Below are 13,549 nucleotides of genomic sequence, written 5' to 3' on the forward strand. Positions count from 1 at the left end.
ACGGGCGGCGCGAGACCTTGAATCCGCCGGGCCGGGCCCTGCCCGCTGCCGCGTGGTCCCTGTACCAGGCCGGCTGCTCCCTGCGCCTCCTTTGTCCCCAGGCCTTCTCGACCACCGTGTGGCAGTTTTTGGCGGTGCTCCAGGAGCAGTTTGGAAGCATGGCGGGCTCCAACGTTTACCTCACGCCCCCCAACTCGCAGGGCTTTGCCCCCCACTACGACGACATCGAGGCGTTTGTGCTGCAGCTGGAAGGTCGGAAACTCTGGCGCGTCTACCGACCCCGGGTCCCAACTGAGGAATTGGCCCTGACGTCCAGCCCCAACTTCAGCCAGGAAGACCTTGGTGAGCCGGTGCTGCAGACCGTGCTGGAACCTGGGGATTTGCTCTATTTCCCTCGGGGCTTCATTCACCAAGCCGAATGCCAGGATGGGGTGCACTCTCTCCACCTCACCTTGTCCACGTACCAGCGCAATACCTGGGGTGACTTCTTGGAGGCTGTACTGCCCCTGGCGGTGCAGGCTGCCATGGAGGAAAATGTGGAGTTTCGTAGGGGACTGCCCCGAGACTTCATGGATTACATGGGGGCCCAGCATTCGGATTCCAAGGATCCTCGAAGAACTGCTTTCATGGAGAAGGTGCGGGTCTTGGTTGCCCGCTTGGGACACTTTGCTCCTGTCGATGCTGTGGCTGACCAGCGAGCCAAAGACTTCATCCACGATTCTCTGCCTCCCGTGCTAACTGACCGGGAGAAGGCACTAAGTGTTTACGGGCTCCCAATTCGCTGGGAGGCAGGAGAGCCTGTGAACGTAGGAGCCCACTTGACAACAGAAACAGAAGTGCACATGCTTCAGGATGGGATAGCCCGGCTGTTGGGCGAGGGCGGCCATTTGTTTCTCTATTACACGGTGGAAAACTCCCGTGTTTATCACCTGGAAGAGCCCAAGTGCTTGGAGATATTACCCCAGCAAGCTGATGCCATGGAACTCTTACTCCGCTCCTACCCCGAGTTTGTGAGGGTAGGGGACCTGCCCTGTGACAGCGTGGAGGACCAGCTTTCCTTGGCCACCATGTTATATGATAAGGGGTTGCTGCTCACCAAGATGCCTCTTACCTGAACTAGCTTCTCGTTGATTGCTGGAAACAAGGCAGCAGTGATGACTCTTTCCTACCACCACCACCTTGTTCTGGAGGGGAAAAAACTCACGTTCTTACCTTGAGGACCATCCTTGTGCGCACACTTACCTTTAGGCCTGCTGCAGTGTCAAAAAACTCAGAGGATGTTTTAGGAACCACCACACCTAGGCACAGAAATAAAACCAGAAGTTGGAGGTGGAAAAAAGCTATTTCTACCCAAGTAACCTTGATCCCTAATCATTTCAGAATACGAACTTAATCATCCGCCCAGGCTTCAGTGTACTGTGTAGCACTTGCTGTCGTTCTGCTTGAGACATGAGAAGTTTTTATTTGGAATTGCTTTGCGTCCTTAATTTGAGTTCTCATTCATCAGTTTGGGGGAGGGTTGGAGTTAGTATCCTGTTTGTTATTGTGAGTTAGTATGAATGTTAAAAGTTATTAAAGTGCCAAAGCATGTTTCCCTTTTCTAAGGCTAGATTATTATGTGGCATGGTTTGAAGGAATATTGGAGGGGGGAGGAAGATGGGGACAATCTATAATGGCCTAGGCCAGTGGTCGGCAAACTGCGGCTCGTGAGCCACATGCAGCTCTTCGGCCCCTTGAGTGTGGCTCTTCCACAAAATACCACGTGCAGGCGCGCACGTACAGTGCGATTGAAACTTCATGGCCCAGGCACAGAAGTCGATATTCTGTGGAAGAGCCACACTTAAGTGGCCAAAGAGCCGCATGTGGCTCACGAGCCGCAGTTTGCTGACCACTGGAGGTAAAAGGTAACTTTGATAGTTGTAGGATTGGGGCCAATTCTATAACTTTGGGGGTAATTTATTCATTTTAATCATGCTACTTGAACCCCCAACAGCACAATCATATTAGAAAAGTTATGATATATTATCTTTTTGGGAGTATGTTTTTGCTCAGTGCTTCTTTGCATCAGTGGCTGGCACTGTCTCCTAGTTATGATATCATAGGTTTTAATAAAACAGCTTGTAGTGAGCTGGCCCTGAGGGAAGGCTGGTGTTCAAGTTACTTTCCACTCTCATTTTTTTCTGGCAGTTGGAAGAAACTTCCCCATATCTGGCAAGTGAATGTTCTCATGTTGGTGGAAAAGAGCCTGGTGTACCAGAGAGAGCATTGGACTTGGAACCAGAAGACCTGGGTTTGGGGTGGTGGCTGGTAGGCAGCTGGCTGAATGACCTGAGGCTGCTGCTACGCCTGGGCACACAGATTTTGTAAGTATATATTGGTCCAGATTGGTGTCTTCACCTCATTATTTAGATTTTATCTGGAACTTTTAAGATCCTATCACCATAACTGGTAGGTTCAGTTATATAAAGTTGAGAACTTTATAAAGTCTTTTTAAAATATATATATTTTTTTATTGATTTTAAAGAGGAAGGAAGAGGGAGAGAGAGAGAAACATCCATGATGAGAGAGAATCATAGATCAGCTGCCTCCTGCAAGTCCCCCATTGGGGATCGAGCCCACAACCTGGGCATGTGCCCTTGACCAGAATCGAAACTGGGACTTTCAGTTCCCATGCTGACGCTCTATCCAATGAGCTAAACGGGCTAGGGCTAAAGTCTTTCTTTTAAAGTTGCAAAACCGTAGATATACGTAGTATGATAGCTCTCCCTCCAACCCCACTTTCCAGAGGTAACCACTATTAAAGGTAAACCCATACGGTTTTTTGGGGGTGCTAACATTAGTTTTTGTTTTGTACTTGTTTTTCTAATGTGATTTCCCCCCCTAACTTTCAAGTCAGTTCAAATAGAGCTCCCTCATTTATTTTTTTTAAGGGATAAAACAGTAAATAAAATCGGGGCGGACAGGTGTAGGGGGAGGAAAAAAATAACAGAAGGACGCAGAAGAAGCCCAATAAGGAAAGGAGGTAGTAGCCTTTCCTGGCTCTCATCCTACAGGACTCATAATTAAGTCACAAAACATGCAGATCCTGCCCAGCCAGAGTGGCTCAGTGGTTGAATGTGGTCGACCTGTGAACTAAGAGGTCACAGTTCGATTCAGGGCACATACTTGGCTTGCAGGCTCGATCCCCAGTAGGGGATGTGCAGGGGGCAGCCAATCAATGATTCTCATCATTGATGTTTCTACCTCTCTTCTCCCTCTCTGAAGTGAATAAAAATAACTTAAAAAAAAAATCCACAAAAACATCCAGATCCTAAAACCATAGGACTCACCCCTGGAAAACCTACCTTGAAAAGTTTCTTGAAGAAAAGTATGTAGTTTCTGTGGTTTTTGCCCCTCTTTGGGTTGCAAGTAAATATGTTTTGCTTCCCCCTTTACTTGTTTTATGACCTTCTCTATCTTGAATATTTTCTGCGTCAGCAAGTCCTTTTGGTTTAGTGTTTGAATCTAGATCAAAACAAGTAATATTGGGAAAAAGCAACCATTAGGCTACAAATCATCAAAAAGCATTAGTGAAGTAACTTAGTGCTCATGCTTGTTAGTATTAGGTGGCACATAAATACCAGAGAGCATTGTTCTCTTGTGATATTGGTGGGACATGTTTACATTTGTTAATGAAAAATTAACTTTAGCTTTTTGGGCATGATGAAAGCAATCTGCTACAAAATATCTGCTTGGTGTGAGGTTGGTTTTGTGAATTATATATGAAGAAAGTATCTTTTACATTTTTAAAGTCCTTTTCACTGTATTTCTTCCACTCCTCTAACAGCTTTGAAAAAGTAGAACCACCTATTTAGCTAGAGTGTTCTTTTGGTAACAGCCCAGATCAGGAAAGTTTAGAAGGAAAAAGAAAACGTAGGCCAGCTCCAGTCCCTCATTCCTTCATTATACCTATCTGCGGAGGTGGGGGGTGGGAAGAACTTTGGTTTAGGAGATGGTGAGGAGAAAATAGGAAAGGAAGGAAACTATTTTAGAAACAACAACAAACCCTGATTTTGAGAACTACTTAATAGAACTAATAGGATTTTGGTTTTGTCTTTTTACTAAGAGGATTTTATAATCCTATTTTGCACAGATGTTTTGTGTCTTCAAATGATGTGGTATCTGCCCTAACTGGTTTGGCTCAGTGGATAGAGCATCAGCCTGCGGACAAAAAGTCCCAGGTTCGATTCCGGTGAAGGGCATGTTCCTTGGTGGTGGGCACATCCCCAGTAGGAGGTGTGCAGGAGGCAGCTGATCGATGTTTCTCTCTCATCAATGTTTCTAACTCTCTATCCCTCTCCCTTCCTCTCTAAAAAAAACCAATAAAATGTATTTTTTTTAAAAAACGTATATAAAAAAATGATGTGGTATCTGTCTAGGACTGTAGAAAGTACTTCCGTGATGGGGAGAATGGTGTGTACACATGCTTTGGGGCAAAGAGGGTTTGAAGAATTCTCGCCAGCCCTGAATTTTCCCTTGAAAACACAGCTTGTATTTATCTACCCTGTTCTTGACCTCCTGAAGCATTTCTTGCTTTCCTTCACGTCCTATCTTGAGTATCTTCATTGCCTGGTGAATTTCCCTGAAAAATAAGAAAACTTCTTAGATTGTTTCTATCCTTTAAAAAAAGCATGGGGGTGGAAAATACAGGACTTGGAATCAGTCAAAAATCCTAAATTCCAATCCTAACTATGCACTTTTGCTGTGCCTTATCCTCAAGTGGTATGATGTTTCACTTTTAAGGATGTTACTTAGTTTTTGAGATGATATATTTGAAGGTACTAACAAATACCATTTATTGAGCGTCTTTATGACAGGTAGTAAACATTAATCACCACAAACCCATAAAATGGACTATCGTCTGCATTTGATATATGAAGAAAAAGAAAAGGGGCTCTGAGAGTTTAATTAATTTACTTGGACTCACATAGCTAGTGCAGGCATGAGTTGGTATTCAAACCCTAGACTTTTTTACTTTAAAGCCTGTTGTCACAGTAGGCACTTTTGATACATGTTAATTGAATAACTTAATAACTTAAAACACCTGGGATAGAGAATAGGTGGGTGAACTGTATGAGCTTGACTTTCAATCTAATGTAAATTCGTTTTTCTGTTACCCATTTTGGTAAGTAGGTGAATGGCACAGGTGAGCACATGCTTTTACAGCCATTAGGCAGCCACACGCTGTATTCTGTTAACAAGGATGGGCAGTACACGGGGTAGGGTGAGGAACCAGAGGTTTAGTGCTTACTTTAGAACAGCATCATGTTTTTCTAGGAGCAGCACGTCTAGGAAGGTGTCCCTGACCCGGTCCCCTTGAAGGTTGAGGGCTAGGATGCTACGGCAAGCTTCTAGACGTACACCTGGTGACGCTTCATAGTGTATAGCCCAGAGCAGGAGGTCTGTCAGCGAGGGGCTCACTTGGCCAATCTGTCCCAAAGCTGCAGAGATCAGAGGGCAGCGTCTTCCACTGTCGCTTAAGACTAATCTGGCTATATCCTAACATCCAGAAATGGTCTTATTAATAAATGTGTAGGCAGCCACTAAGTATTTGTTTTGTTTATTTCTTCCCTTTTGGATAATCACCATTAGAGTTTCGGAGATGAGTTTGAGTAGAGCATTATCGCCAAAGGATTCCTAGGAGGGGTGTTCTATCCCATCCTTGCCCATTAGGACATGAGAATACACTGCCTATCGTAAATAGGTAAATGTAAGGATGAGATATGTGAGTCATAACTCAGAAAACTAGCCTAGTCAAGGCAGAGTGATGCTATGGCAAGCTTTAGTCGTACTCCTTGTGACACTTCATGGAGTCTAGCCCATAACAGCTCTATCAGTTGGGCCAATCTGTGAAGAAAGGGGGCACAATAACTTCACAGGTTTACCTAAAGCCGATTCTGCTAGGGACCTGCCAAAGACTCAAGCAACGTAAAAAATCCTTAAAAAGAAACTAGGAAATGTTGAGGGCAGGGTTTTAGGTCTGTAGCAGTCTTGAATGTGGTCTCACTTGTAGAGAGTCCTATAGTTGAAATCTCCAGAGAAAGCAAGTGTATCCAACAGTGTTTTCCAAGTGGATTCCTACTTGGAACTAATTAAATTGTCAGGGACTGTCAGCCCCTTTGCCTTAACAAGTTTGACATTGACCTAGACTCAGGATCCTTAACTAAAAATTTAAAAGCAAAAAATAATCGAATTTCTCAGGCAAGGAACTTCTGAGCAGGTGTGATCATCTCCCCTACACTCCACCCCTTACAAGAGAAATTCTGGGGATCATTTGTACTAGCTTATGGAAAAGATATTTGAGGTTGAGGAGCTGGGGCCATTTTCTCTGTCATACCTCGAAGGGCAAAGGCCTTGATTTTCCAGTAAGGATCTTTCTGTATCAGATTCCGGAGGCATTCAAAAACCTGGGATAAGAAAGAAAGAAAACACCTGGGATGGATAAGAGGCAATGTTGAGTAGAGAAGTTCAGAGCAAAAATGAACAAGAAAGGGACCCCTCTTGTCTGAAAAATGACATATCCTAGTGACAAATGAGCTGGAGTCTGAAGTATTACCCTGCATGCGTAATATATTAGCTGAATTATCTCCTATCTGTCCATTGTTTTTCTCAGCTCACAGATCTATATGGTGATACAGGCTTCTTTTGAATACCTCCGTCAGGTTTTCCCCTAATAACGTGGGATTACAACTTCACTCACTGGAGTTGATCTTAAAGCCCATAAATAAGGTAAGAAGAAGATTCAAGGATGTGCTCTAGAGGCAAGTCTGGGCTGGCTGGGAGCCAAATGTGGTCCCAACCGATAGATGTGGCCCATATATCCCCTCACCTTCCTGGTTCTGATCTCTCATTCTGTGTCCCCACAGAATGGTGAGTGTACTGTGCACAACGAGGGAAGCTCAGGGTATGCTCTCTTCGGGTTATCAGGTAAGATGGGATCGTGTTTCCTTGACTCACCATTGCATTACGGATCTGCAGGGCACCTGCTGCCAAACAGGCTGCTCGCCGAACTGCCATGAAGTCATCAGAGAAGCAGTTTAGGAAGCTGGGGAAAAGCTTGGCGGTCATGAGCTTGAGCCCACCAATCAGAGACAGGGCTTCCACACGCTCTTGGGAATTTCCTAGACTCAGCTTGATTCTGTAAAGTACAGGTGCTTTTATTTCCCCTCTTCAAACTTTTGATGCTCCTTCCCCCCAGTGTCCTCAGGATAAAATCCAACCTCTGTAGGCTCTCCATTATCCATTTCCACCCTTTCCTCGTCAGCCTTATCCCTCTTAGGTTAAGTTTCACTGGCTAGAGACGCGACTGCCTTATTTACTTGAATCCCCATTACCTAATTATGTTGAATGACTAAATAAAAGACACTTTCAAATATGCACCTCTTGCTTGCTCCAGTTCTCTTTGCTGCCTTCACCTGTGCCATGCTCATTTCTACATTTGGCTCCCAAATGTCTTTCCTTCTCTTTGCCTGTGTAGTCTTAGCTGTCCTCCATGTAACTTGACCTTATTAGATATTTGTGTATCTTGCCTGTATAATCAGAATCATGTCATACTTTTGAACTCTTAATCATCCAAAATAGTGATTAACACCTAGTAGGCACTCAATGATTCTTTCGTTAGCACATTGTTAGTATCTATAAGGACTGTTAACCTTTTTTCTTATCTAAAAAAATAATCCTGCAGTGGCACCCAGTACAATACTGAGCATACAGAGCAGCTCCCCAAAGGCTGGCTGGCTAAATCCCAGGGCCTCTGAACATTTTTTAAGAATAGAAAAGTTTCTTTCTTCATGTTGCCTCAGTTTACCTGATTGTATCATGCAGCTCTTTCCCAAGATTCATTTGCCCCAGAGTTTCGGCAGCTGCTTGTCTTACTTCCTTATTCCAGTCACTCCACATCAGCCGGATCAACTTATGTTTCATATCCTATGAGTAAATGTAATAATTAGCTACCATTTATTGAATATCAATTTTGTACTTAACACTGTGCTCAGAGATTTCACCCATCACTTAATCCTCTCAAACAATCCAATAAAGCAGATATAACCATTTACAGATGACAGAATGCAGGTTTAGACGTACTTGCCTGATGTTAACAAGTGGAGTGCTGGAGCCAGGACTCAGACCCAGGTGTGTTTTCTAAGCTCATCTTTCAAACTACTATACTATGGCCTTGGCCTATTTGACTCAGTAATTATGTGACATATATTCCCTCACCTTCCTGGGTCTGATCTCTCATTCTGTGTCCCCACAGAATGGTGAGTGTACTGTGCACAACAAGGGAAGCTCAGGGTAATGCTCTCTTTGGGTTGACCAGGTAAGATGAGGTCTGAAGGGTTGTGGGTTTGATTCTGGTCAAGGACACATACCTTGGTTGAGGGCTTTATCCCCAGCCCCATGTATAGGAGGAAACCAGTTGATGTCTCTCTCACATCAATGTTTCCCTCTCTGTCTCTCCTGCTCCCTTCCACTTTCTCTAAAAATCAATGGAAAAATATCCTTGGGTGAGGATTAACAAACAAACAAAAAAATAAACTATACTATGTTGGAACAATGTAATCTGTACTTGAGAGACTTAAGATTTGAAAGTGATGCATTAGTAGGGTGACCAGTTCATCTCAATTTGCCTGATAATTTGCTGGTTTTAGCACTAAAACTGGTATGTCCTGACTTAGACAAACCAGAACAGTTGATACTTCTGTATATTGATACTTCTCCCAGAGGGGAAGGGACAAAGATTATTACAGTTGTAGTTGATTTTGTGAATTTGAGCTATTCTCCCTGCTGGAAACATCTCCGTTTTTCACCCCTACCTGGTACCTGATGTTTTCCTACCTGCTTTTCTGATTTAGTTCAAAAGTCATCTCAGTGAACTCTCCTCTGTAAGCATAGGGAAAACCCCCATACTCATACTGTCTTAAAACTGCTTCTGTTATAGCTATTTATAACCAACTGAAGACATTATCTTTGCATCCCCAGTGCTAGCATGTAGGATGTGGCCAGAAACTGCTCGCTTACTGAATGGGTGAACTGAGGGACTTCCTTCCTTCCTTCCTTCCTTCCTTCCTTCCTTCCTTCCTTCCTTCCTTCCTTTCTTTCTCTCTCATATTTTATTGATTTTTTACAAAGAGGAAAGGAGAGGGATAGAGAGTTAGAAACATCGATGAGAGCGAAACATCAATCAGCTGCCTCCTGCACACCCCCTACTGGGTATGTGCCCGCAACCAAGGTACATGCCCTTGACTGGAATCCAACCTGGGACCTTTCAGTCCACAGGTCGATGCTCCATCCATGGAGCCAAACCAGTCAGGGCCATACTACCTTTCTTAATTCCAGCAATCCGATGTAACGCTCTCACCTTTAGCCTGTCCCCTGCTTGCTCTGCATGTCTTTTCACTTTTAGTCCTGAGTGATAGCTGCTAAGGGGATGAATGCGCAGATGAACTGGATGTTAAAATGATATTGTTAAAATGCAGATTATGATTGAGTTCACCTGAGGTGAGATTGTGCATTTCTAACAGCTCCCAGGTGACGCCTGTGCTTCCTGTCGAGGACTTTAGCAACAGGGTACTCTAGCAGTTGAGACAGAATTAATTCAGACTAAAACATCTTCAGGTGATCACACTGAGTGGCCAGATTTTTTGCTTTGCACACCAAAATGTGAGGATCAAAGAATGGAGGGTGTTCACTTCTCATGGGAATGGGAATGTTCTGGGCCATTCTGGAGGTACTCAGTGTTATAAGGAAAAGATATAGGGACACATAGGAAGAAGGAGAAAATCCCACTTGGATAGCTGAAGATGATTTAAAAATTATGGCAAGAAGAAAGTTAGTTGAAAGCCTAAATGATGCTCAAGATTTCCATGCTGTGCGGAATCTTGGAGGAAGGTGGGAGGAGTGTGGGTGGGTGGGAGGTAATCAGCCAAAGAATATGCATATATTCATAATCCATGGACACAGACAATAGGGTGGTGAAGGCCTGGGGTGGGGCTGGGGGGAGTGGAGGGGGTAAATGGGGGGAAAAGTGACATTTATAATACTTATTTTCAACAATAGAAAATTTAAAAAAAGATTTCCATGCCGGAAGTTCCCTTCAATTCTATCCAAGTCTTGCTCAGCTGTCCCACACTCCTTCACAGAACTTTAACTGATAAGTTCAGCCTATACTACTCTCCTCTCTCTCTGAAAAGTTTTAAGAGCTCCTTACATTTATTGCTTGTTCTTGAATCATTTGTGTCTGTTAGTCTTGTTACTTCAACTATAATGTCAGTTTTTAAAAGTAGGGACTGTTTTATACCTTCTATGTGTTTACTAAACACTCAGGGAAAGCCAGCATAGACACTGGTGTAATTGGGTTGTTGGGTAGTTTTAAGTCAGTGCTTCTTAAACTATCTGTGATAGAGGATCAGTATTTGAGTGGGAAAATGTCACTGATACTTAAAAAGTACACTGATATTGAGGTAAAGTCAAATTACTATAAAAGTTTCTTTAAAAATTGATTTTAGAGAGAAAGAGGGGGAGGCAAAGAGAGACACCGATTTTGTTGTTCCACATATTTATGTATTCATTAGTTGATTCTTGTATGTGCCCTGACCAGGGATCAAACCTACAACCATGGTGTGTCTGGATGATTCTCTAACCAACTGTGAAACCCAGCCAGGGCAACTATAATAAGTTTTTTAACTCTATTGACTTTTTTTTTTTTTTTTGCCTATTTCATGGGTGGGTTATAAACAATTTATGGATGGCCACCAAGCTGAGAAGCAGTGGTTTAAGTCACAGAAAGACGTTGACATTTGAAGATAATTCTGGGGTAAAAGATAGTCATGTGAAACCTGGCTGGGTTGTTCATTTGGTTAGAGCGTCATCTGGATACGCCAATGTTGTGGGTTTGATCCCTGGTCAGGGCACATACAAGAATCAACCAATGGCCCAGCCGGTGTGGTTTGGTGGTTGAGCATTGACCTATGAAGCAGAAGATTATGGTTTGATTCCCAGTCAGGACACATGCCTGGGTTGCAGGCTCGATCCCCAGTGTGGGGCGTGCAGGAGGGAGCCAATCAATGAGTCTCTCTCCCTCTTCCTTTCTCTCTCAAATCAATAAAAGTATATGTATTTTAAAAAGAATCAATGAATGTATAAATAAGTGGAACAATAAATGGCTCTCTCTGCCTATCTTCCTCTCTCTAAAATCAATAATAAATAAATAGGACAGAGATCTGTTTGGTAAGAATGGGATACCAAATAGCAGCAAAAGGTGGAAGGCTCCCTAGCATAGACTTTATCCTGGAAACACAGAAAGAGAAGACTTACCAAACAGACATTTCCACTGACCCGTGAAAGAGCCCGGCAGGCCACAACCCGATCCTTCCATTGATGGCTATTCAGCTCCACAGCAAGCATGGTGTGTATCAGGGTCTGAGGAAATGAAAGACTTGGATGGGTGTTCATGATCATCTTTACAGGTACTAGAACCTTGAAGAACTTCCATCCTAACATGGCATCCAGTATAATGTCACAGACATGTGAGATACTCATCCCTAGCAAGGAATAGGTTATAAAATGTGGAGTGCTCTTCCAACCTTTTTCATCTCATGGCACACGTAAACTAATTACTAAAATTCTGCAGCACACCAAAAATATATTTTTTGCTGATGTGACAAAAAAAGTAGATATAATTTTGATTCGTTCACACTGGACTATTGTGTTGGCTATTGTCCTTTTTTTTATTTGACAAGCTAAACTGTCCAGGCCGGGTGGCTCAGGCAATTGGAGCGTCATCGTAAACACCAAAAGGTTGCAGGTTCAAGTTTGATTCCCGGTTGGAGCATATACAGGAGCAGCTGATCAATGTTTCCTCTCTCACATTGATGTTTCCTCCTCTCTCTCTTCCCCTCCCTCCTTCACTAAAATAAATTTTAAAAAACATATTCTTGAGTGAGGATTTAAAAATAACAAAATAGCTCTGGCCAGTGTGGCTCAATTGGTTGGGCTTCATCCCATGTACCAAAAGGTTGCTGGTTTGATTCCCAATCAGGGCATATGCTTGGGTTTGGGGCTCCATCTGCAGTAGGGGGAGTGCAGGAGGCAGCTGATCGATGTTTCCGCTCACATCAATGTTTCTCTCCCTCTTCCTCTCTCTAAAAATCAATAAACAATCTTAAAATAATAAAAATTCTTGACACACCAGTTGAAAATCACTGATCTAAGCCAACTGACATCTGGGATTATGAATCAGGAAACAAAATACAGTTTTTGTCATCTGAACAGAAAACTGGGGCTTTCTTAATTTTTTTAAATTTCGGAGAGATGGGAACATGTTCCACCTATTCACTCACTCACCGGTTGATTCCTGTATGTGTCTTGACCAGGGATCAAACCCACAACTTTGGCGTATGGAACGATGCTCCAACCAACTGAGCTACCAGGCCTGGGCATTCCTCTTCTTGACTTTAACTACCTTTACTCCTAAAATGATTTTTATGTGCCTCAATCTTTGTGTTTCATATTTCTGCTGAAAGTAAACAGAATTCTAGGTCTGTGGTTTCAAGGGTAAATTTGTGGCAAAATTCTACATGTTATAACTCTTCCAGCATACACAGAAACCATCTGCAGTCTACTTTTCTCGCCTAGTCTAAGCTAACTGTTGTCACTTTTCCTTGTATACACCTCTCCACCCCAAGTCTAGCTTTACCTATGCTTGAGATCATCTTACCCAACCACACCTGCATTTTCGATTCTTTACATGCACTAAGACCCAACTGTTCCCAAAACTTGGTTTGTTTTTCTGACCCTGTGATGCATACATACCATCTTCCCACTGAGATGGCTCAGGAGCAGGCAAGCCTGGTGCTCAGTGTCCTCATTCTTCTTGTAAAACAGCTGATGGAGGATCCTCTTAATCACAGGGTAAATGTCCACACCGTCCAGAGCCAAGCACTGAGCTGCAGCCCAGCTGTCCACGCTATTACCTGCCACGGTGGGGTGAATAGAGTCCAGGTAGGTGACCTGTTTACCTCGCAGAGAGAACAGCCTTTGGGTTGGTATCCAAGGCTGTTACCTGCCTCATCTCTCACTTCCCTGTGCCCCTCTCAGTCTAGAAATCTAATTCCATATTTAACCATATTTAAATGGATTATATCAAGGTTTTAAAATATAGACTGAAAAATCTTAATCTCAAAAGTTAAATCTTCCCCAGCTGCAATGAATTGCATCAAGTTCCTAAGGTATTGCCTCCTCTACCACTCCCACTTTTCTACAGATGAAGGTTTCTGTTATGTAGTATAGAGGGGGGAGCACGATCTCTTCCCTTGTGTTTGCTGGGATTAGTGGAAAAAGAGCACATAAGAGGATACAGGGTTCTCCAAACTCTGATATCTCACAGATTTCACATATTCTTCTAGCCTGTACTTGGCCTTCACTAATTTGACCACAATTCTCGCTGAACGCTTCTTACTGGTCCCAGCTGTATCTACTTCAGGTGAGTGAGTGTTCATGTCTTCTCTTTCCC

The 13,549-nt window shown here is 43.3% G+C and overlaps 2 protein-coding genes across 5 annotated transcripts in view; one reads left to right on the forward strand and one right to left on the reverse strand.

The window, feature by feature from the left end:
* HEATR4 (HEAT repeat containing 4) overlaps positions 1-13,549 on the reverse strand; it is a 63,564-nt gene that overhangs the window by 11,412 nt on the left and 38,603 nt on the right. For 3 of the 4 annotated variants that reach the window (XM_015558049.1, XM_015558050.1, XM_015558051.1), the window contains 9 exons: positions 12,850-13,010; positions 11,353-11,457; positions 7,847-7,965; positions 6,997-7,177; positions 6,377-6,446; positions 5,291-5,480; positions 4,543-4,621; positions 3,345-3,504; positions 1,243-1,298 (listed from right to left, as the gene is read on the reverse strand). In XM_015558049.1, the coding sequence (XP_015413535.1) occupies positions 1,243-1,298; positions 3,345-3,504; positions 4,543-4,621; positions 5,291-5,480; positions 6,377-6,446; positions 6,997-7,177; positions 7,847-7,965; positions 11,353-11,457; positions 12,850-13,010 (1,121 nt within the window). The remainder of the gene's footprint in view (positions 1-1,242; positions 1,299-3,344; positions 3,505-4,542; positions 4,622-5,290; positions 5,481-6,376; positions 6,447-6,996; positions 7,178-7,846; positions 7,966-11,352; positions 11,458-12,849; positions 13,011-13,549) is intronic. The other variant, XM_015558052.1, reaches the window with a different exon arrangement.
* On the forward strand, positions 3-2,492 carry LOC102757410 (chromosome unknown open reading frame, human C14orf169; the record flags this gene model as incomplete). The annotated part of the gene is made up of 2 exons (XM_006778865.2): positions 3-1,524; positions 2,188-2,492. A coding segment is annotated over one exon (1,113 nt), but the record flags the coding sequence as incomplete, so codon positions are not given.

This window comes from Myotis davidii, unplaced genomic scaffold, assembly GCF_000327345.1.
Source record: "Myotis davidii unplaced genomic scaffold, ASM32734v1 scaffold309, whole genome shotgun sequence".
Taxonomy (NCBI): domain Eukaryota; kingdom Metazoa; phylum Chordata; class Mammalia; order Chiroptera; family Vespertilionidae; genus Myotis; species Myotis davidii.